This window comes from Molossus molossus, unplaced genomic scaffold (assembly GCF_014108415.1).
Source record: "Molossus molossus isolate mMolMol1 unplaced genomic scaffold, mMolMol1.p scaffold_m16_p_5, whole genome shotgun sequence".
NCBI classification, from domain to species: Eukaryota; Metazoa; Chordata; class Mammalia; order Chiroptera; family Molossidae; genus Molossus; species Molossus molossus.
Window position 1 is genome coordinate 5,545,427 of NW_023425388.1, and position 23,318 is coordinate 5,568,744.

At 45.9% G+C, this 23,318-nt stretch overlaps 1 protein-coding gene across 15 annotated transcripts in view; it reads right to left on the minus strand.

Moving 5' to 3' along the window:
* Nucleotides 1-23,318, minus strand: part of TRAPPC10 (trafficking protein particle complex 10) — a 91,528-nt gene that overhangs the window by 30,100 nt on the left and 38,110 nt on the right. For 5 of the 15 annotated variants that reach the window (XM_036242468.1, XM_036242469.1, XM_036242470.1 and 2 more), the window contains 9 exons: nucleotides 21,135-21,330; nucleotides 19,917-20,028; nucleotides 17,292-17,539; nucleotides 5,482-5,628; nucleotides 4,773-4,887; nucleotides 3,738-3,814; nucleotides 2,823-2,914; nucleotides 696-836; nucleotides 250-362 (listed from right to left, as the gene is read on the minus strand). In XM_036242468.1, coding sequence (XP_036098361.1) covers nucleotides 250-362; nucleotides 696-836; nucleotides 2,823-2,914; nucleotides 3,738-3,814; nucleotides 4,773-4,887; nucleotides 5,482-5,628; nucleotides 17,292-17,539; nucleotides 19,917-20,028; nucleotides 21,135-21,330 — 1,241 coding nt within the window. Of the gene's footprint in view, nucleotides 1-249; nucleotides 363-695; nucleotides 837-2,822; nucleotides 2,915-3,737; nucleotides 3,815-4,772; nucleotides 4,888-5,037; nucleotides 5,240-5,481; nucleotides 5,629-17,291; nucleotides 17,540-19,916; nucleotides 20,029-21,134; nucleotides 21,331-23,318 lie in introns of those variants that run through there. The other 10 variants (XM_036242473.1, XM_036242474.1, XM_036242476.1 and 7 more) reach the window with 7 other exon arrangements.

The following is a 23,318-nucleotide window of genomic DNA, read 5'->3' on the forward strand; positions in this document are numbered from 1 at the left end:
CTGTTTCTGGGTGAAGTGTTACACATTCAGGGTGCAGTGTTCTACTTTGGCTGGGTTGCTTTGAAGTTCAGCAAAATGAAAAAAGTAAAAAGAAACATATTGATACATGTTTGCTACACAGCAAAATGTTACTAGCTGTTGAATCTAGGTGGTAATCTGGGTGGCCAGCACACGTTACACATCATATATTCTTTATACTTCTCAGTAACAGTTAAAAGTCCTAATAAAAAGTTTAACAATTAGTGTTACCTGGGCTGTCTGCCTGCCCACTGGCAAAGTTGAGGATCTCTTGGCAGAAGTGCTTGCGTTCCTCCTCGGTTAAGTGGCGATCGCTGGCTAACAGGCTGCTGGTCTGAAGGTAGCTGGAGAGGACAGTTAAGGGGCCCGCAGAGGGCCTTACAGCAGGGCAAGCTGCGCCGACGCTTCTCCGGGCCCCAGGGCTCTCTAAGTGAAGTCTAGCAGGTAGTCCTTTGCTTTTCTTTTTTAATTATTAGGAATTCAAAAAGAGATCAAATCTGAGGACTAGGCATTTCATTTACTTTGACATGGTACCTATGTACAGGTTGGCTTTTTCTCTCCTAATTATTAGGTGTTTATTAAACACTCAATTGTGGGCATTGTTGCTATTTAAATAAATAAACAAACAAAAGACAACAATTTTCCTATTTCATGAAAATGCTACACTTAAAGGATACTTCTCAATTTGTCCAAGGTGTTTTTGACATTCAGCCAGCTGCTTCCTCGTGTGTGTGATAGGCAGTGCCCAGCCCTCAGCCAGGTAATTCTTCAGTGCTCCTTGGAGATAGATTTCTGCCTTCTGTGGAGACTTTTTCCTCCTTGCCAAGCAACAAACAGAAGCTTTAGTTATGGTTTATGATAACCAGCAAGCTTAGACATAACCTTCATGACTTGCCGCCACCCCTCACAACCCTCCGCATGCCATCTATGCCATCTCAGAGAGTCCTCTGAGCACGGCCCTGGTCTGAGGAGGCTCACCAGGCCAGGAGTACATCACTGGACCGGAAGGATGGGCTCAGGACCATACACTAGCCTACGAACTTTCACAGTGACTCTCAGGAGAAGGAAGTGAGGGCACCATTCACTGTTTCAAGCCAACATATAAAAACACCAAGGGTAAGAAAAGGTGAAGGTACACAGCTAGTTAGGGAGGAAGCTATGAAATCGGGGCTTGGTGCCACCTACCTACTGAAGCTAGGGAAACACAGAAGCAGTCTATATGGCCCAACAATATAGATTGGGCAAATAGCACTGAGCAGGTTTCCAAGATTTACAGAGAACTATAAAAAATTTAAATAGCAACATTTATCACCCAAGAGAGGATCTTTCCAATTTAAACCTTCAAGATGTTCAGAATAAAACAAAGCGAAGTTGGAAGCACCATTAGCAAGAGGTTGCCAAAGTCTCCATGACAACATGGGCCCCTGCCCTCCCCAAAGGGAACTCACAAGACAAAGGCTAACACTAAATAGGCATCTTTGGAAGACATCCCATTTTTACTACCCTACTCTTGAAGCAGTGACATTTCTCAAATTCTCAAATTAAATTTTAAACCTATCAATTATATGTGTTAGGTTTTCAACACTTTTATGGTCCTTTCCCATTCCACCCCTTTTTAAAGTTCCAAACCTTCAATACTTCTTCAGTTACTATCTCTGGACAAAGATTCTTACATTCCAGAGCTGGAAGAAAATCTACAGACCATTCATCACCCAACCCCCAGAGACAGAGGCCAGTGGTCACCCAGCTAGTCTATGGCCAAGCTGAAACCAGACCCAACTGTCCAATTAGCCACTGTAACTCCTGGCCTCAGAATGGACTAGTGTCTAGGTGGGCACCATTCACAGCATCAGCAAATATGGCTCCTTTGTTCCACTAACAACTCCTGAAATACACTAGATAGAGGCTTAAGATAGCCTATTCCAGCCCTGACTCTTGTTAATCAGTGGCAACCGGTTAGCTGCACCAAGCACACAGCTGGAAAACTTAGATGATCTATGAATCCCTCTGCAGCCACTTCAATCAGTTAAAATAAATTATTCTTCTTGTCTCATCTAATGAAACTACTACAGATTTCAGGATGTTATTTCGAACACATATTTTGATTGGAAAAAACTTAAATATCTTTTCCCTTATAATGTATATTTCTTTCCCATGCTTTCAAACAGCAATGGCACTGCCAGCTGGGGTTTCCCCTCTGTGGCAGGCTGAGCTTATCAAACACGTGAGAAATACACTCCAGAGCTGGAAGACTGGGAGTGTTCCCTGCATTTATACACATCACTCAGTCACGGTCACCCTCTCTCACAACATTACACCTGCAGTTACTTTACATCACTGACCTCTAGGCTTTCCAACTCCTAGGGAGTAATTTACATGAACTAGAGAGAATGCTATAGAACAAAATATTTAAGAATCTACAACGCAACTTAGTTACCATCAGATGTAGATTCTTAAATATTTACTCATAATACTCCAATTGAATAAGTGTAGTTATAATACTATATGTCACATATAATACCTACATATATATATCTACAATGTTATATATATACATAGATATGTGTGTGTGTGTGTGTGTGTGTGTATGTTAACTTCATTAAATAAAAGAAATGCAAAGATCAGTATCAGCTACTAAGAGTAACAAGCTGAAAATCTCTCCATTTGGTTTTCGGAAGAAATTGAAAAAATGATGACAATTGTTAATTTTCTGTCCACTTCACATTAACTCTCTATATAACAAATCTTCTCTAATTACATGTGTCAAATGTTCAAAATTCAAAGAAAAGTTCAAAATCAATTACATGTAAAATTCTGCCAGATCCTTTCCAACGAACTTCGCAGACCGAACCCTCCCAATACTCGTGTACATTTCGATGGTGGCATGGGACAGATCCTGTGGAAAAGAAGACAAAACACACATAATGCGGTGCTTTCATTTTAATGCTAAACAAATCCCACATTTATTTATCCAAGGCTGAAGCAAAAGACTTATTAAATAACATTAACATTATTTTTCACTTTGCATCTACTTTGTGTTGAGTTTTTATGTAATGTGATTTATACAAAGTTGTTAGCTTGAACATAAAAAAATTACAAAGCATAATACAAGAAATACAAACTCAGCAGGCATAGAATAGTTAACCTGTCAAAGTACTTTATGTATGTGGGTAACATTTCTAGTATTTTTCTTTCACTCTTCGGACAACGGGGATGGACTATTAGAAGCTGCCGTCTAATGCTCGAGTTCACCATGACTCAGGGATGCAGCTGACTCACTGACCTTCTACCTATAGTACTAAGGTTCCAAATTTAAATCTTTTATTTTTAATTTTTATTTTATTTATTGACTCACCCAAATTTAAATCTTTTAAAATCAAGCACAATAGCTCTGTTCAAGTTCAAATTATTTTTTTGTCCACGGAAAACCATTCATTAGCCTCTCTTACAAGTTCTATCGAATGAGTAATGCTATTTTGAACAAAATTATAAATATCTGAAGATGAGTTTATGCATAAGCTAATGAACATTTGATGAACAACAGCTATTCCAAGTTTTATACACAACTTCCTAGGGTACCAAAGAAACTGAAAAGGCTAATAAGACGGAGGTCCCCAGTGCCAGCTCATTCCCATTCAAAAGGTCACACAGTAGCAAAAAGTGTTCTAGAGCTGGGTTTTCTGCCACGGGCAGATGGGCAACAACATATAAATACTTACTAGGTAGTGTTTTTCAAAAGCTTCTACTGATGACAATGCTTCTTTGAGTTTCTTATAAGGACTCTGAGCTGTGTTGGCTTAAACAAAAAGAAATGGAGTCCTTATTCATCTTCGTTATTTCCAGACACAGCTGTTCACTATTCAATTAATAAATACATTAAATAGTCTAAACCCTTCATATAACACTTTTATCTATGACAGAGATTAGAGGTTTTTTTTAAATGTTTTACTGATTTGAGAGAGGGAGGGAGAGAGAGAGAGAGAAACATCAATGTGAGAGAGAAACATTGATCGGTTGCCTCCTGCATGCACCCCAGGGACTAAACCTGCAACCTGGGCATGTGCCCTGCCCAGCAATCAAACCTGTGACCTTTCAGTGCACGGGATGACACTCAACCAACTGAGTCACACCAGCCAGGGCAAGATTAGTTTTTAAAAGTACGTATTACAAATCCTCCAGTGAATTAAATTACTGCCAAATGACGTGGTCTCTGGGTAAGACAGTGCAATATTAATATTATACATTTTCCCTTTCAAATTTTTTCAATTTAGTAGAAGTCCTTTCAGTTCCTTAGGTATTGCTGACTTTAGCAACAGTTATGCTAAATGAAACTCATCACTAGACTGGCACCCAAAGGAACCAGTGACGCTCCTTTCGAAGTCCTTTACTGCCTCAGAGTAAGTGACCGAGGAAAAGGATTGGTCTGGCGGTATCGTTAGGACACTAGATCATCTGTCAATTCAAAGGGAGACGGGTGAATTTCAATGTCACAAGGGCTGTAAAAACTCATAACCAGCTCATGTAAGCCTTTGAGACACTGAGACACAGTTTTACAAAACCTTGCAACAATTTCTTAAATGAGTTTTAACATTTCTGTATGTTAGTAAAAGGTAAAATACCCTTGTATATCTGGTCAGCTATTACTGAGTGCCATTCCGCACGTGGTGAGTAATTACACTGTTAGAACTTGAGCTACAACCAACACCTGATTATGCTCTGCTGCACCACATGCATGGGTACTTCTCAGAAGGTACCTGTCTCAGGCCGCTCAGCTCCCAGACCTGCCAAAAGATCGACTGTCCTGTTGAGGTCTTCCGAGTTAGGTCCTTTTTCTGACACAAGTCCACACAGGTAGCCCAAGGACTTTAACTGTTGAGAGACATCCACAATTTCAATTATTTGCCATAACAGTCAGCAGAGAATTTATACATTTAAATATAAAAATTTAAATCCAACTAAATTTTAGAAAAAATTTACCTTTCCCATCTAAATGATTCTTATCTGGATATAAAAATATACCTTACTGGGGTCATTTGACACGGTAACCCTCAAAGTGTGGCTCTGGGGCTGGTAACCCGCAGCTTACGCTCTCCCAGGCTCCAAGGTCTCCTGCTCCACCTGCACCCCCGTGACCCCAGTCCAGCAGGCCATCATGCTGCACACACGGGAGCACGCTGCATTTCTGCACGTGTCGCACTTCATCCTTCTTTGTAGACCTCCCCCCTCAACTGCTGGTGAGAACCACACCTTCAGCACAAGCAGAACAAGCACTTGACCTGTGCTGAACAAAGTGATACAAGCAGGAACCATTCAGTCCATGGCTGCTACCAGACACGCCCTAAAGTAACTGGAACTGCCCATGCGGGACCCAGTGAACAGCACTTCTCCACTCGGCTTACTCCGTCCAGCCCCCAGAGGCAGAGCTCACTGACGATGCCCAAGTCTGCACTCAGGGGCAGTTACCTTTTCTGTGGCATAGCTCCATAAACCCACAGTGTGGGCAATGTTTGAGTCTATCTGCGCCCGATCACAGCAACCTTCTATCCTCTGCAACACTTCTAGACAGCTCAGAAACACCCAGCAGTCCAATGCGCCGGGGGGCACGGAGACCTGGGAGGGAATAAAAGAGCAGGCGCATGAGGAGGGTGCTCGGGAACCACCCAACCCCACACGTTCCAGTCTGCCCCTTCAAGCAGCTACCCAGTCTAACAGTGCTGTCATCTGCCAAACCACAGAAAAGAAAAAGGGGACAATAACAATAATTACATCAGTTCACATGCAAAGAGTAAGGAGTGATCTATGTCCAAATACATGACTGGGTTCTATATTTCGGATGCTGGTGAGTGACCTGCCAGAAATCTACCTTTTACTAACAGAGTTTTTAAAGCTCGTGAAGAAAAGAGGCCTGCAAGGCTAACTATCATCACTTTACGTTTGTGACCTGGTCACATCTTGGTGTGAAAAGCACATGTTATGAAGAAAGGAAGCTAAGACTTCAGACCACTGGGTCCACTGGGTCACATTTCAGAAAGATTATATTCAATACAAGAAATCTAAATATTGAGTAGATATTAGATTATATGTAGGAATTACTGTTAATTTTTTTAGGTGTGATCAGTTTCTAAAAAGAGTTCCTATTGCTCAGAGATACATTAAGTTCAGAAGATACTCAGAGATACCCAGAAGTTCATTACATTATCCTCTCTACTTCTGTAAATACACTGAAATATTTACACACAAACAAAGCATGATATATAGGATTTGCCTAGAAAATAACTCAGGGGAGCCCGGCCGGTATGGCTCAGTGGTTGAGCATCGAGCACCAAGAGGTCACCAGTTTGGTTCCTGGTCGGGGCACATGCCCAGGTTGTGGGCCCAATCCTCAGTGAGGGGCATGCAGGGGGCGACCAATTGATGTTCTCTCTCATCGATGTTTCTCTCTCTCTCCCCTCCTCTCTCTCCAAAATCAATAAAGAAATAATTTAAAAATTAAATAAAATAACTCAGGGGAAAGCAGACAGGGACATAGATGACATAAGAAACTGACCACATTCTGGTTGGGGACTGTTACAGCTGGTGACGGGTACCCAGAAGTTCATTACATTATCCTCTCTACTTCTGTAAATACTTGAGCTGTTGCATTAAAAAATAATAAAACAAATGTGATATTGTACAAAAGCATCTACTGTATATGATCAACTCTAAGGGGTCCTTTTGTTTCACATTTCAGCATCTCTGAAATCAGAAAGTGTCTCACAATCACTGGCATCTTAACACTCACAGTTGGCAGTGCTGACTGCTTTCTTGGTGGCAGTAACAATATGGGGTCTCTCACAACTTGCACCCCAGTTCCGGTGAGATGGTCACTGGTATCATTTAAAATGGTAACCGAGCCCTGGCTGGGTAGCTCAGTTAGTTGAAGCAAATAGTGCAGGTTTGATTCCTGATCAGGGCACATACCTAGGTTGCGGGATCGATCCTCAGCTGGGGCAAGTACAAGAGGCAACCAATTTGTTTCTCTTTCACATCAATGTTTCTCTCTCTCTCTCTCTCTCTCTCTCTCTTTTCATCTCTCTCTAAAATCAGTGAAAAAACATATCCTCTGATGAGGATTAAAAAGGGGAGGGGGCTAGAAGTAATTCTCTGTCGCTGCACAATGCTGAGGAAACTGACTTGTGTAAGGCGGACTCCTTCAGCACACCAAGAGCACAAATAAAAGGACCTGGAGCCAAGTGGAAGAACCAGAGTGTCACTGAATGTTCCTATAAGAGCTAAATTGCCTAGTCTCTGAAAAATGAGACAAAATACTTCGAGCCTCTGAAAAGAAAAATCAGTATAGAAAAACATTACGTGGTCAGAGCTACTTTCATGAAGTGGCACAACTTTCTTGCCCAGGCAATGGACCGCACCCAGAGGGGTGCGCAGGAGAGCTGGTCGGGGCGCAGCTCTGGTCCCTGGACAGGGCATGTTCCCCGCTCCCCAGTCAAACCAGGATGGGCTCTGAGTGGGCTGGCCTCACCTCGGGGCCTCCTGGTTCCCAGGTGCCAGGCAATCTGGGAACTTCTGCCTCACAAGACGCACCACACAGGCCCCAGTCCTACCAGACTTCTGCTACACAGGCCGCTGTTCCTCAGGCACACACTGGTTATTTGCCAGCGAGGATGAAGGACACGGGCCAAGCAGGGCTCAGCACAGTGCTTTAAGTTAAGAGTCTTGTGACTCAGAAGACTGAGGAAACCCAGGAGCCACAGCAGGGGGCTCTGAGAGGGGCACTGGGTCGCTCTCCGAAGCCTGCGGGAGTGACAGCAGCAGAGATCGAGCGATGGACTGTGGGGCACATGTGTGTGGGGGGGAAGAACCAAGAGTCACACACCATGATGGGAACAGTGGAGTGACACTGTAGACAGGTTACAGCACAGATGTTTTCTGCAAGCAGCAAGGAGCACTTGGTAAGTTTGAAGCAGGGCACGTATCATCAGTCCGCAGCAGGTCACAGGCAGCAGGTGGATGGCACGCTGGCACACATGCCCTGACACGACTGTTCCGCCCTACTGTCCAGACACAGTGTTGGTTTCACTAACTGAAACCTGAGGCCTCCGGTCAGTCCTGCCGGGCTGGAAGCCACACAATGTGCTCCGGCATCCTGGGTACACGCTGGCTCCTGCCACCAAGTCTGCTCAGTAACTGCTGTGATCTAATTGCCCCTGTTTTCAGAGACCTTCGCATTCCTACATTTCCTATGACACACCAGTTTAAATTTAAGTTGTCACTGAAAGATGTCAGAACGTAAACTGGTATGTCGCCCGGCATCTTTCAACACCTGTGATCGGCTGCGTCTCAGTGCCGTTTCCCTCTTCCGCTGCCTCTCCTGTGTGTGTGCACGTCTGGCTCCCAACCAGACCCCAACTGAACACCCCAAGTGACCGGCGAGTGTTTCTTCTCCATCCATTTCAAAGGCCTGGCAGAGCTCGGCTCCACGACAGCCTGAACTTCAGTGATGGTGGCCTAAGACTTCAGGACATTTTAGTGAACCTTACTAATTTAAAGTATGATTGTAGTGATACTTTTCAATTACTTAAAAAAATAAGTTACTCCCTGGCCAGTGTGGCTCCGTGGTTAGAATGTTGGCCTGTGTGGTAAAGGGTTGTGGGGTTTGATTCCTGGTCAAGGGTACATACTTGGTTCGATCCCTGGCTGTGGTCATGGTGTGCTCAGCCAATCGGTGTGTCTCTCTCACATCAATGTTTCTCTGTTTCTTCCTCTCTCTCCCTCTCTTTCTCTCTCTCTGTCTCCCCCTCCCTCCCTCCCTTCTACTCTCTAAAAATCAATGAAAAAAATATCCTCCAGTGAGGATTAATAAAAAATAAGAAGTTACAAAATACATACAGCAAGGTATGTGAAGGGCACAGATTGTAAGTTGAGCTCAATGGATATATCTGTTACCAACACTCAAATAGAGAAACAGACCGTTTCCATTAGCCTGGAAGGCCCCCAGAGCCCCTTCCCAGCTGGCACCCGCTCCCTGCGCTGGCTGTCACCAGCAGCGCCCTCTGCCTGACTGCTGAACCTCACACGAGCCGAGTCACGAGCACGAGCTCATCTGCACACGGGGTCTTCGTTCAGCGTGACGGAGCATGGCTCGACCTTGCAGGCTATCAGCAGCGTGCTGTGCTTTGCTGCGGGTATCAGGCCTTTTCCACACACCACAGTATCGCCTCTATCCCCCTGCTGACAGGGGTCTGGTTGCTTCCAGGCTCTGGCTACTGCGGGTAAACTGTTTGCCACGCTGCCGCCCTCTCTCTGGGCGAGGGAGCCTTCTTGGACCCAGAAGACCCTTGCCCCTGTGCTCAGCTACTCAGGAGGAGGTGGACAAGCCCGTCTCCTGGAACAGCGGCACAGGGCAGTGAGGGGCAGAGAGCGTGGCCTCACCATCAGGTACCCACCGCCTCCCAGTCGAGACACAGTCTACTAATCAAAGGTGACCGATCATAAGCCATGCTGCTAGGAGCACAGTTATACCAACTTTATTCCCAAGAAATGAACCACAGGCAGAGCCTCCTCCTAGGTCACAGGCTCCTCTGAACACGGCCACACTGTTTTCTGGTTGGACTCCTTTTTCTTGGGTGCCAAGGAATGGGAGTGCTGGGTCACAGGGCAGGCTTACTGAACTTCAGCAGACACTGCCAAAGAGTTTTCCAAAGTGGTTGTGCCAACTGACACTGTACCATCACGCTCAAGTTCCAACTTGTCTGTACCTCACTAAAACTTGGTACTGTCAAGCTTTGTTAAATGTTACTTTATCCATTACAGCAGCGTTTGAGAATTCTCTTCAAAGTTCCATAAACCTTGGAAAAGAGTGGCTGTCCTGCAGCCATGGTAACACTAACCACTAGAACCAGTTTAACCCTATTTGAATGGTCATGAGCACGCCTTGGGGAGCCAGTCCAAGAGTGGCAGCAGTGTGGGATGAGTGCGCTCGACAAACATGCCAGGGGTGCCAGGGGCCCAGCTGGGTCTCTCCCAGGAACCACAAGTCAGGTGGTGGCAGCCCAAGTCCCTCTGAAGCCGCCAACCCAGAACTCAACAAAGAGTGAGCCTCCTCGCCACTTGGAGGGCCGAGCCCGCTGCGCTCTGTCATCTCATTTGCATGGGGTGGCGGGCTCAGTGACTCTTGACAAGTCATACTCCCTAACAGGTAGGAGGCTGACTTCTGGGCCATTTGCATAACCTCTTTTGTGAGCAACAGACATGTTAATTAATTTCTTACTCTATGTTCTTTGGTTTTCTTAAAGCCCCCTCCTCTCCCAATACCATATCATCAGTAACTGCAAGAGAGGTTTTACCACTTTCAAAACCTAAAACTAAAGGAGCTCTTTTTATTCTTTGTTCTGTAGAACCTGTATTTTTTATGTAATCCAAATACTGAGAAAGAGCACCCTAAGTTAACCCAACAGGCCCACGTGCCCCAGGGAACCAACCACATTTGAGCTCCCTGCCAGTCACCATCCTCTTCACAAACGCCGACTGGCCACACCCTGAGGACGGACAGACTTTGCTTAATCTTGAATTCTGTACACAAGGAACCACATATGTATTCTCGTGCCTGGCTTCTGTAGCTCCACTTCACGTTGGTGACAAGCTGGATGCCTGCCAGGGCCTGAGTGTACCGCAGAGCCTATATGCCTTGGACATGATGGACATTTGGGTTATTTCCAGTTTCTAGCAATTATGAATAATGCTGCCACAGCGTTCTGCATGTGCCTTTGGGTACATACATGTATGTATTTCTGTCTACCCCAGGGTATGTGTATCTTTTGTTCCAGCAGATGGTGGCACCCATCCAACTCCTCGTCAACGAACGTGGCCCAGGGTCTCTGCCCTCTCACCAGAACCTGTCAAGCCTTTCCATTTGAGCCAGAACATCCTGGGGACAGGGCGTGGGCGGGGGGTACTGTGGCTTTAGTTTGCATTTCACTGTGATTAACTGATCCATGTGCTTACTGACCGTATGGATATCTTCTTTTGCCTATTTTTCTACAGCTTTGTCAGTGCTTTCTACGTGACCTGTGGGGGTTCTCTGTGTATTCGGGGTGAGAGTCCTTCCTAACCGCCCATCCTGCAAACACTCCTCCACTCTGCACTTGCCTTTCACTCACTCAGTGGTGCCCCTGCTGAAGGGAAGGTCTGACTGCCACACAGTCTGTTTATCACTCTCTTCCTTATGGTTAGTGTCTTCTGGTCCTATTTAAGAAACATTTGCTCTTGACCTCAAGGTCAAGAACATATTCTCCCATTTTATCTTCTAGAAGTTTTCTCATTTATCTTTCATGTTTAGACCAAAATTCCACCTGAACTTAATTGTGCATGGAGTGAGATCAAGACATATTTTTACAGATATTCAGTTGATTTCAAACCATTTATTCATGGAATAAACTTTTTAAATCCATTTATTAAAAATTAACTCCATTGCCTTAGTTCAGAACTTCATCCTTAGGTTACAGCAGAAGTCTCCACCTAATTCTTCACCCTCTCTGCCCTCCACCCGACCAGGTCCTAATACCTTTCATGACACCCCCGCCTCAAACCCAGCAATGGCTCCCTCCCAGCTCTAGAATAAAATCCAACCTTCAAAACAACACACAAGCACTTTCATAACTTCCCTTCGAAGTCTGCTTCCAGTACCTTTGTAGCCTTCACCTCCAAGCCCTGCTTCACCCCTTAAGTTCCAACAAGACTAAGGTCCTTTATAGTTCCTTAAATAAAACATCATTTTCTCTGCTGGAATACACTCTTACACTGGTCACCACAAGCCACATCTACCTGGTGAACCCTTACTCAGCCTACTCATTCCACTGAACAAAACTCCACAGGGTGGGGGTTTGGTCTGTCTTGCTCTCTGCTAAAAACCTGGTGCCTAGAATAAATGTCTGCTTGGCACAAAATAGGTGCTCAATGAATATTTGTTTATTAAATAAATATTTTAAAAGCTAGCTCATAGAAGATCACCTCTAGAAACCTCCCTAAGCACATGTTAGGCATAAACATTTACCAAACTGAACAGAAGTACCCGTGCAGAGCTGCCTCTTCGTCCCTGAACCCTTCCTGCAACCGAACATTCTTCTCTCACCGGCTGGCCCTGACACTGTGCTTGGACCACCTGCAGGCACGGCTGCTCAGTGCACGCGACTGGGCTTCTTCCTCATGCATGTCCCTTGCCCCCTACCCCATGTTTACCACGATGCCTGGCAGGAATCACCTGTTTCTCAAAGGATGCTTGGTAGCCCTTTTTCTCTCTTCCTGGAGCCATCAACTCTCACTGCTTCTTCCTCAGCAGCACCCTTCCTTCGCACTGACCCCTCTCCTGTCCATTCCCACTCCTCCTCCAGCTCAGAGCCTCACGGCTCAAGGTCGCAACAGCCTCCATGTATCCACTGAGGAGCCTAGCAGAGTGCCTAGTACACAGCACGTACTCGACGACCCCGAGTTACAGTCTTCAGCCACACCTCTGCTTCTGTGCGCTGCTGGGCCCTAGCCTCAGGACACCTATCGCAGCCATCCAGCCTGGATGCCCACCTTATCTGCCTTCTCCAGTTTAACCTGGAAACGTCTACCATAGGCAGCCCCTGCTCACAACCTGGCCACTAGCTGTGACGGCCTCCCGAACACGGCTCTGGCCAGTCTCTAGAATGGGTGGCTCTTCTGGGACCCTGAGGGGTCTTAATTCTTCTTGGCCTATCTTGTCTGTGAACATGACCACACCTAAGCAGATAAAGACAAAACAGTGCCAAGGCCAACACATTAAGAAAAAATCATTTGGACAGTCAATGGACAAACACATAATGGCCTTCTAGAAGATATCTTCCTTACATCGTTCTCACTGATCAGCTTGGCAAAGATGAGAAAAGAAGCATTGCTGGTGTAACTGAAAATGGTAGATCTTTCTAGAAGGCCGCCTGACGGGTACACGAAACGCTTTAAGAACAGTGCATCCCTGAACTAGCGTTTCTGCTTGTATGATCGTGGCATCAAGGTGATGCACAAGGTCACACACTGCCAAGACCCCCGGGCAGCCCTGCTCAGAACAGGACTGACTGAGTGGACAGTAGCTCCTCTATCGACAGAAAGGCTGAGGCTGACAAGGGGACTCCTGCTGTCAGAATACGCATGACATTTCCTTCTGTGTATTTGTGTCCAATAGAGAATATTATCAATTTTTGGTAAATGGAGGGAACATTTTTGCATATTGTTGAAAAAAAAAAAAAAGGAATACTGTGCAATGGAGTCATGTGAACCCACACAGAACTGGTGTAACTTTAGGGATGTTACTCCTTCATCCCTAACAGCTGTATGGGGTGAGTACAATTTCCGTTTTTCCACATTTCAATCAGGGGAGCTGGCCCAAGGCTCTTAACTGGCACCCCTGGGTGGGACTCTGGGCCCAACTAGAGGTGAAGCTTGTTCCTATGGCATATGGCCACCACACTGCCCCTTCCTCTCAAAGAAGATACTTTAAATCAACTGATAAGTCAACCTGGAGGTTACTGGGACATGCCTTACAAACCACAAAAGCAAACATATATAGCATTTTCTGCTAAAGAGATGTCACAATTAGAAATGCACAATAATCGCAATACTTAGGCTTTGGGCTTAAAAGCATGAACAGACATAAGTCTAACCCTAAAAGAACCACACAGTGGCCCAGCCTGCAAGCTGTCTGAGTCCCGGCCTCTGTGTCCACAACACTGCCGTAGCAGGGAAGCCACCATGCTCAGCCACCTCAGCCCTGTGTCAGAGCCACAGCTCAATGCTGGCCTCTGGCACTGACTTGACTATGAAAAACAAGCCACCAGAAAGCCAGCCCAGACACAGGGAAACGAGTCTGATTTTGAAAGTAGAGTCAAATGTATTAAACACATAAATAGTTGAGTCTTTTGACTTTTGATTGTTTCCAGAAAATTTTAAAAGAAACTCTAAGAATAAATTTTCCAATTTAACTGCCAACTGCAAAATACATAAGCTAGAACACCCCTCCCACCCTGGAGAAGGAATCTTAGAAGAGAAAGCTGAGAGAATAATTTCATGTGTGAAGCAGCGCATGACCTCTCCAGTCTTGAGAATGCTAATATGTAAGTGTACGTGGAACACTCTACCACTTGAAAGAAACATTAAAAAAAAAACATTATAAAGAAAGCCATGCTAACACCTGACCTGGGTGAAGGGAAGATGATGTGCCAGGTGTCACCTCATGGGCCCTCACAGCCCAGATGGCAGCTACGGGTCTGCCCCGTCCCTACATGGAAAACCAACCTGAAAGGGGTAAGTGGATGCGTCAGGTCCCAGCGGGAAGGGGTGCGGTGGGGTCCAAGAGCAGACGGTCTGGCTCCAGAGCCCAGCCCCGACTTCCTGAAACCCTCACAAGGGACACCTGACTACACTCCAGTCAAACTGCTGGTACAAGACAGGGAGGCGCTTCTGAAGTGAACAAGCAGTTCCCGCGAAGCACCGCGAGAGAGCACACTCGTGTCGGCACGTAAGGCAGGAGAGCACGCCCGGCGAGGAGGTGCAGGCCGACCTGCGCTGGGCCGAGCCCCAGGCATCTCACAGGCACAGCATACTTAAGAGGCCCAGGACCTCTGCACACACTGAGCAACGGGCGCCGAGTGACAGTGCAGCCACACGACAGCGTCTGGCTGTGTGTGACGTGAGCGCAGGGAACAGGAATGGTCACTAGGAAGCAGCGAGATAGTGAGAGCGAACATCAGGTGGCGTGTCCCCTCCTTGCATTCGGCATTCAGCTTGTGCACTCTGTAAGAGGGACGGCGCAGAACCAGGAAAGTACAGAGGAGTGCAATAAACATGATCAGAAGTGGGACCACCTCCACCAGAGAAAATATGAAGACGACAATGACTGTTTTGTTATCCAGAAAAGAAAAGAAGAGAAGAGAAAAGGAAAGGAAGGAAAGGAAAAAGAAAAGAGCCCGGGACAAAACACCACAGTGAATGCGACGTGCCGAAAACAGCACGAGGCACTCAGAAAGGCCCAGCGCACCCGCACTCCAGAGAAGAGCCCGCAGAGTCCAGTTACACCTGCCCGTGCGCTGCCCTTGACACAAACTCTGGCGAGGAACTCGGGAATCCACGCCACCTACCACCTGCATGTGCCTTTTTCCAGGCAAAGGGTAATAACTGGCCTGTTTCCTTCACTTCCACGATGGCCAGAGGCATTACAGGACTCGGAAGACGAGCTGGGGTGCGCAGAACCTGCTGTGCGCTGGGAAAACTGACAAGAGGCAAGTGTGGCGCAGTGAATGAGAGGGACACCACATGTCCTTCCGCAGCTCACCTGCATGTCTGGACACGCCAGGATATAAGGGGTCATGGCAGGACAAAGACACTATTGTGCAATGACACCATTCCTGCTCTGTGCTGGATGCCCCGCCACAATGCCCCCCTGCTGTCATGTAATACATCAATGGGCTCCCTGGCCTTCCAGCTTCCAGAGTGCCTGCAGGAGACAGGAGGGCAAAAGAAGAAAGTGGCTGCACTGCCGGCTCCGTCCCCAGGGCCAGCGGCCCCTCACCAGGGGACCAGCCCTCGAGGCCACCTGCTCTGCTGGTTCCAGCAATGGGTCCTCTCCTCTCTGCAGGTTGGCAGCCATGCTATGACTGGTCAACTTTCTAAGGTAAGAAAAAGAATTTGAGAAAGGTTCTTAAATCCTTGAGTTGGACAGGCTGGGCACAGCACTACAGGGGCTGGTTCCGCACCACCTCAGTGGTTTTCCCACACTGCCCAAGCCATACTCCACTGCCTACACAGCCCTTCTGGGATAGTTCCAACAAGAAGTGCCAAGTGTGACCTGGCCAGACTCTACTACGTACCCATTTCCCCACCAGTACACTAACAAGACAAAAGTCTCAAAGTCGGGTCAACTCACCAGGCACACACAAACACAGCCAGCCTATCTTGTGAGTGAGTGGCTACCTCACAGCACCCCAGGTCTGCACAGCAGGATCGGGGTAGCCAGAGCAGGTGATCTGAATCAAATCGGCTAGAGGGAGCCAAGAATACCACTTCAAGGTGGAAAATGGTATTTCTCCTCGTTTGCTTGATTAGATGTCTAAGGCAAGAAAATAATTAAATTCGTACATTCTTGAGTTTATGACAGCTGGGCTAAGCATTTTTCCTTTAAAAATTAACTAAAGTAATTTCTCTTCATTTGGATTAAAAAAAGGTTAAATCTCCTGAGATTATCTCAAACTAAGTGTTGAGCCTCTATTTAATATTCTAGGGCGTACAATAAAAGTTCTTGTATTAGGAAAGACTACCCCTCCCAATGGCTTACCTGACACAATGATATCACACTCTGAGACCTTTCATAACTGTGCACCCAGGGGGTGCTGACCTGGACTATGACAGAAGGGCCACTAACCTGGCTTGGATGATCTGATTCTATGACTAGTTATGTTACTGTGCAAGTCATCTAACCACTTCCAGACCCACTTTCTTCATCTGTGAAGTGGAAATAGACCTCTCATTTAATTCTTCACCGAAGAACGGGTTATCTATGAAACTTCTGTAATGATATATAACATTCTGTATATGCATATGTGCATTTTTCTGGGTAAACAGGTCGCTGAAATTAAATGGCAGGAACCCCCTACCTAGGTGTCCTCACTATAATGTTTATAATTCTACAGGCAGGAAAAGGGTTCAGGGGCCCTGGGTGATTCATCTTTAGAGGCGCTATGTCACTACTGATCAACACTGTCTAGCCTCACTAAGCGTTTCTTTCACGTACATATGGACACACGTATTCACACCGTGCCTTCCATTAAACTCTGTGCTTCTAATTAATGCGGTGCAGCTGGCTGTGTGTCGCATTGTTACTTGCATGTTCACATGAAAAACAAAGACAGTTCTGAAATAAAACAAATATCTACCTGCAAAACCTAATCCTGTATGTCCATCAGGGGAGTAATCTTTATCATGAAGACCCACTTCCAGAGAATAAACCAAAGGCACCTTCAAAATTATATTAAGAAACTGATCTAAGAGGCTTGCTTTGTGCCAACATAAACTCCACCACATCGAGAGTAGAAATTATATTTTCTAGCAAATAATTAATCAATGTAAAGAGTAACTATACAGATTATACACAAAAAATTAAGGACATTCAGAAAAAGAAAACTCTTTCCTAAGCATAAACAGTGCAATCCCGGGATTTCCGTTTGAACAGTCGAGAGAAGGGTAAATTGGGAAAACAGACGACTCACTTCCAAGAGCTTCAGCTCCTGCACACAGCTGTGCAGCAGCTCTAGGGCGCGCTGAGCCACCTCCCACGGCCTCTGCAGGAAGAGGAGCAGGGTGCACTGGCGAGCAAACAGGTAACTGCGCAGATCTAACAGGGTAGCTTCTTGCCTCTGTATCAATTCACGCTTCTCCATATCTATGGGCTTTCGAAGGATCAATCCATTCCAGCTCTTCACCGGCTGGCAGAAAAAAGTCAGCCAGTTGGCACCATCTAAACAAACACACATCATGAAAGGCTGACTACAGGTCCCTTCACCTCACTGAGACTCTCAGGGGACTGTGGGACCTCAGGTACGGATGGGCAGCTCACCACCCAGTTACTCCCTGAGCACCGGCCCGCCCCTTCCAGTTGGCGTGGAACCCGTCTTGGGGTGCAGGGATGGGGTCGTTACCACAAGTACTCAGGACTCGTCACTTGAGCACAGGGTAGCATGACTAGGCACAGGCTCGTCATACCATGCCACTAGGTGGCGAACAGGTGAGGAAGCAGTCAGAGGCTGGCGGGCTGAGGGCTCAGGGAGCAGGGCTCCGTGGTCGCTCAGCTCTGAGGGAGGCGCGGGGCCTGGGCTGAAGCGGGTCTCCTGGGCCTGGAGGGCAGCCTGCGCACGTGGTCACACGGGCCTTTTTGTCTTCCTCGTCTCCACTCCTTTCCTTACTCAACTGTCTCTAACCCAACCTGCTGACTACCTGAGTCCTGCTCCTGGAGAAAAGGAAGGTAAGCAAAGGAGATGGAGTAGCAGAAAGCAAGAGAGAAAAATTCTTGCTTGTCAATAATGTCCAACAATGCTCTCAATGTTAAACTTATAACCCAAGACTCAAATATGACCTGAAAATTAACATGAGAATCTACAATGAGTCATTTGATCTGTTTTGTAAAAATCTTAATCTATTTTCCTTACTCCAAAAGAGAGGAGTTATAACCATTTCATTCTACATCCATGGTAGGAAGCGACTCGACAGTGGCATCTGATGTCACTGAATATCTGAAGTGCCAACTACAAGCCACAGCGTCCCTTACTGACTTGAACTTAGACTCAGAGCTGTTAAGAGTGCACACTAAGTGACATGCCCAGCCAAACCCTCGAAGTCCAGCAAGTCCCTCTGCCCTCCTCCCACCCCCAGGATTCTCCTGGCTCATGTCCACCTGCCCTTCAGGCCCCTGTGCAATGCCACCTCTCAAAGAGCCTTCCTGGACTGTCCTGTCTAAAACCGAACAGCACTTACCTCCACCCTGTCCCCTCCCTGTGTCCTTTCCTGCAGTCTGCACTTACTCCTACCTGACTCTAAGTTAAATATTTATCTTTCTGTGCCGGACTGTGCTCTCGTCCCCACTGCATTAAGAACAGTGCCTGGTACAGAGTGGATGCCCAACAAGTATCTATGAAATGAAGGAACAAAATGAACAGTCATATCAGTCAGCTGCAAAACTTGGACCAGGCTTACTTTTGGATTTTAAATTGCCCAGATTTATTTTAAAACAAAGAGATCTTATATAAAATATAAGAAATATGTAAGATATTTAAAAGATATATGTGTAAAAATAGAAATGTAATTTTATCTCTTCTAAGTTTTTTTACTTAATTAGTAAATACTTTGCTTTGGCTGTATGTTTGTGCTTGTGTCTTGGCAAAGCAAGAGGGCCCAACCTGAACTCGATGAAAAGCGGCTGGAGTGGGAATCACCAGCGACACCACCATCATTTCCAGGGCAAGGGCGGTGCGGTGGCTCAAGGGGACAGTGCCGGGGCTTCCTCCGCCCACGGGTTTTCTGGCAGACACTATGGTTCCCTGATATCACTCCTTGCTTTGGATACTGTGACAAGGGTTCTCTCTCAAAAAAAGAAAGCCGAAACACCCACCAAAGATGTCCATCACAGCCCTGCGTGTGGTGGCAAGAGCGGAAACAACCCAAACGCCCAACACCAGGGGACGGCTGAATAAACTAACAATCCAACTACGAGGCATCCGGCGGCTACGAATGGAAATGACCTAGAACTTCAGCTGTTCCCTTGGAGAGATGCCTGTGATGGGCTGTTAATAAGAACAAGCTCCAGACAAATATCTATATATTTAATGCCTTTTCCATCAAAATAAACCAAAAAACAGTGAGGACAATTATAAACTTTGTATATGGCTTCCCAATGCTAATTTTGTAGCTTGAAAAGAATTTAAGAAATTATCTCAAAGTCTGAAAGGAAGATGAACACCTGTTACAGTGGTGTCCTATACAGCTCACTGCATGAGCACTCAAACATCACAAAGACGACCTCAACAGGAGAGTCCCCCACGTACGCTAGCAAGACACAGAATCAGAAGCATCACTAGCCAGCTCTAAGTTGTAAAAATGACACTTTATACCTGATAAACAACTTCTTAAATGCTTTTATTACTTAGAATTCTTCTAAAAATGAAAGTGACTAATTCTTAATTCTCATTTTATTCCTATTGAAACCATGAGAATATATCCCATATACTTTATTTTAAAATAACAAGACGACTTAACCATTTTGTGACTGAATGGCAGCTTCCAGAATGTTTAAAGTGGGGACTGTGCAGAGAAAAGGCTCTGCACCCGAAGTGCATACTCACCGCCAGCACCAAAGTTGACCACATACTGAGAAAACAGGGCGTCCAGCTCGTCGTACTGCACCAGGGCATCTTCGAACTGCTGCAGCATCTCAAACACAAAGGCAAGTTCCTCCTGTTTACCCAAAGTTTTAAAAAAGCAAAAACAGAAATCAATATTTTAAAACTCGATGTAGCTATTAAAGACTGTAACATAGTGAAGCATGCAGCATTAGGAACAATGTTTATGCTACACTAAGTAACAACCAGTTTAATGACACGTCAACATTTACGCAGGCAGGGAGGAGACGGGAATGAAACAGGAGAGGCCAAGATGAGTCCTGATCCTCCAGGACTTATCGGCAGCACGGACACCACAGTCAACTCTGGTCCTTGGCATTCTCCCTGCCATCCCAGACACACGATTTTAACTGGAATCTTCCACGTGGAAGAGCTGGACCTTCTTCTCCATTACTCATTTAACCAGCTATCTGTTTATATCTATGCAGCCTCATGAGTATTAACTTCACTCCATGGGTTAAAATTCAGTTCTGTCATTATTTATTTTGTTGATGGTGGTTCAGCTTTGGCCATGGGGAGGCCCCTGGAGGTGGTGCTTGTGTTCTTCTAGCGCACCTCCACCTTTCTTATGCACTTCCTTACTTGCTGGTTCTACAGGTATTCCAGGTCCATCTTATATTTTCCCGGCCCCCACCCTGGAATCAACCGCCTCTGCAAGGAGCTCCAGCACCTTTTAGTGGAAAATGGAGTTTAGAAACAAAAATTTGGCACTAGGTGTGCTCACTGCTACTGAGGTGTCATTTTTCCTAGGCCCTGACAAAAGGCAGAGCAAGGATAAATGTGTACTAACCCTCATAACACATACACCTGTATCTCTGAATCAATCCACCCACCCACCATACTGTGCATTCACACTGATACTTCAGATTCCAGTCCAACACCACTGGATTCAAAAACAAGGCCATTTCATAAAGGGCTAAATGCCAAACTCTGAAGCTCCAGGGAGCTGATGGAATAACTACTCAGGATACCATCTCTGGTGTCCTGCTTGATAAGCCAAAGAGACAGAACCATGTTAGCTACTATATTGTCTCTTGGTTTTAAAAACTGCCAATAAGACTTACACAAGAAAGCAGAGCTACCTTATTTAGAAAGAAACAAACAAACAAACAAACAAGGAGAGAAGAAAGAGACTGTCCAGTCCTGTCATCAGCCAAGTACCTGAACCATGAAATATTCGCAAAAGCTCCAGCCTGGCTCAGTCCTCTTCTCCCTCAAGGTTCTCATGTCATCCTCAAACTTGCCTAGGTTTTTGGTAAAAGACATAAGAAGCAATGTCCTGAGTTTGGTCAGGAAGGCGTTCCAGGATTCCTGAGTTCGAGAAGAGTCCTTCAAGGGGTCGGTGAGCACAACACACCTGCAGAGACATGAACGGACTATCTGGAAAAGACTCTCCGAGCGCAGCATCACTGCGCCATTTTTCCTTCCCCCCTTCCTTTCTTCCTTCTCTCCCTCCTTCCTTCCTTCCTAATGAAGAACATTAGGCAGGCAGTGAGAAGTCAGGTTAGGAAAAAGTTTAAGGCCACATGAGCAGTCAGCGCTGTTCTAAGGAGAACCACTGGGGAATAGTCTGGAAAGGAGGAGAGGGATTTCAGATGAATCCTCAGTCTTAGACTCTGCCTCCAGCTTCTCTGTAAAATAAGGTGATCATGTCACACTCACTTCCCACCCTCATTTCCTCTGCCTCCTTCAAAGACCCCTTGTGGTTCCTTATAATTGACAGGATAAAATTTAAATCACGTAACATGGCACATGAGAACCATTACAACCAGATCCAATCAAGGTGTCTAGCTTTAATTCTTACTGTTCCCAGTTGGAGCCCACTGACCTTCTCATGCTCTCCCTCTTTTTATTGAGTATTCTCCTATACACCCTTCAAAGCCCGGCTCAGCTGACACAGCCTCACTGACCCTCCCTTGCCCACACCGCCCGCTGCTCTGCCGCTCTGCCCTCAGCCTCTCCCACACTACACGCTTCACTGTGCACACTTTCTCCTTGTAGGTCTATCTCTCCCATCGGACTGTGAGCTCCTCAAGAGCAGGGTGAATAAATAAATAATAAATAAAGGCTTAGAGGAATGTGGCTTAACATGTAGGTATGATACGGTTTCACTATAAAGACTTTGCATTCGTGTAAAAATATAAAAGAGTTTCCACTGGATTTGGCTATGGCTACATATCCATCCAACAGGTTGGAAAAAGTAACTTTCTTTATCCTTGACAATAGTTTAGGAAAAAGATAAGTAAGTCTGAACTCAGAAATAATTTTAAAATACTGATGTTATAAGTTTCAACATCTCTCCTCGGTATATATTTTACCTGAATGACCAACAAGTAGTGAAATACAGCTTCTAAGTTCCACTTCTCTGGGCCCTCACACCCTTTGGAGGGAGAGCTAACTCTGTGGAACGCTGAGTCCCTGGACAAAAGCAGGCAGGATGCCCATGGCAAACAGCACCAAGAAGAAAATTTTTAAAAATCAGTAGCCGGCTTTAATTCCAGTCACTCCCTCCCCCTCCCCCTGTCCTGGACACGGTTTCTTTCCCTGAAAGACAGAGGAGTCCAGCCAGCTCGCCCCTAGGACCCCTGCAAAGGACTAACATGTGTTTATTCACCATGTGAGCTCTAGACTCGTCCTAAGAGACTCTCGGGGATGCAATCTTCAGCCTTCCTCCGGACCAGGCAGGAATGAGACCCAGAGGCCTACTCCTACAGGGCAGGTGGAGAAGCAAACTGACACCACGCCAACCACCAACGCAATCCTATTTCAGTGACCTGGTGCGTACCACACAGCGTATCCATTTTCTCTATCCCATATTATGCCCTTCAACTTTTAATGTTTCTACATTTTTAAAATAATAAAGTATTATGCTAAAGAAATTCCCATCAAGCCTGGCTAGTTAACTCAGAAAGGAAGCACCCAAAACAGCTCAAGTCAGGGGAGGTAGGGGCCGATCTGCAAGGAGCCACGTCCTCAGAGTCTCAGCTGCACGGCCGTCCTAGGCAGCTGCTTGCAGGCGCAGTGTGACGAGCTCCCTGCCAGGGCCTCTGCCAGACACCAGGACTGCTGGTGGCACAGACGATTAACAAGGTGACCCTCTAACTTAGCAGTACTTACCAAAAGCCTGAAAAAAGCACAAAACCTTTACCAAGTGATTTTCCTAGAGATTTATCCTAAGGAAATAATAAGGACATACACAACATCGGAGCTAGAATATTATTCATAAATCTGTTGTTTATAATAATAAGTAAGCAATAACTTATAAGTCCAGTAGAGGATTATAAAGATAACTTATCATTAACACCATGGAATATTATAAACTCACTAACAGTAATGGTATAGAAA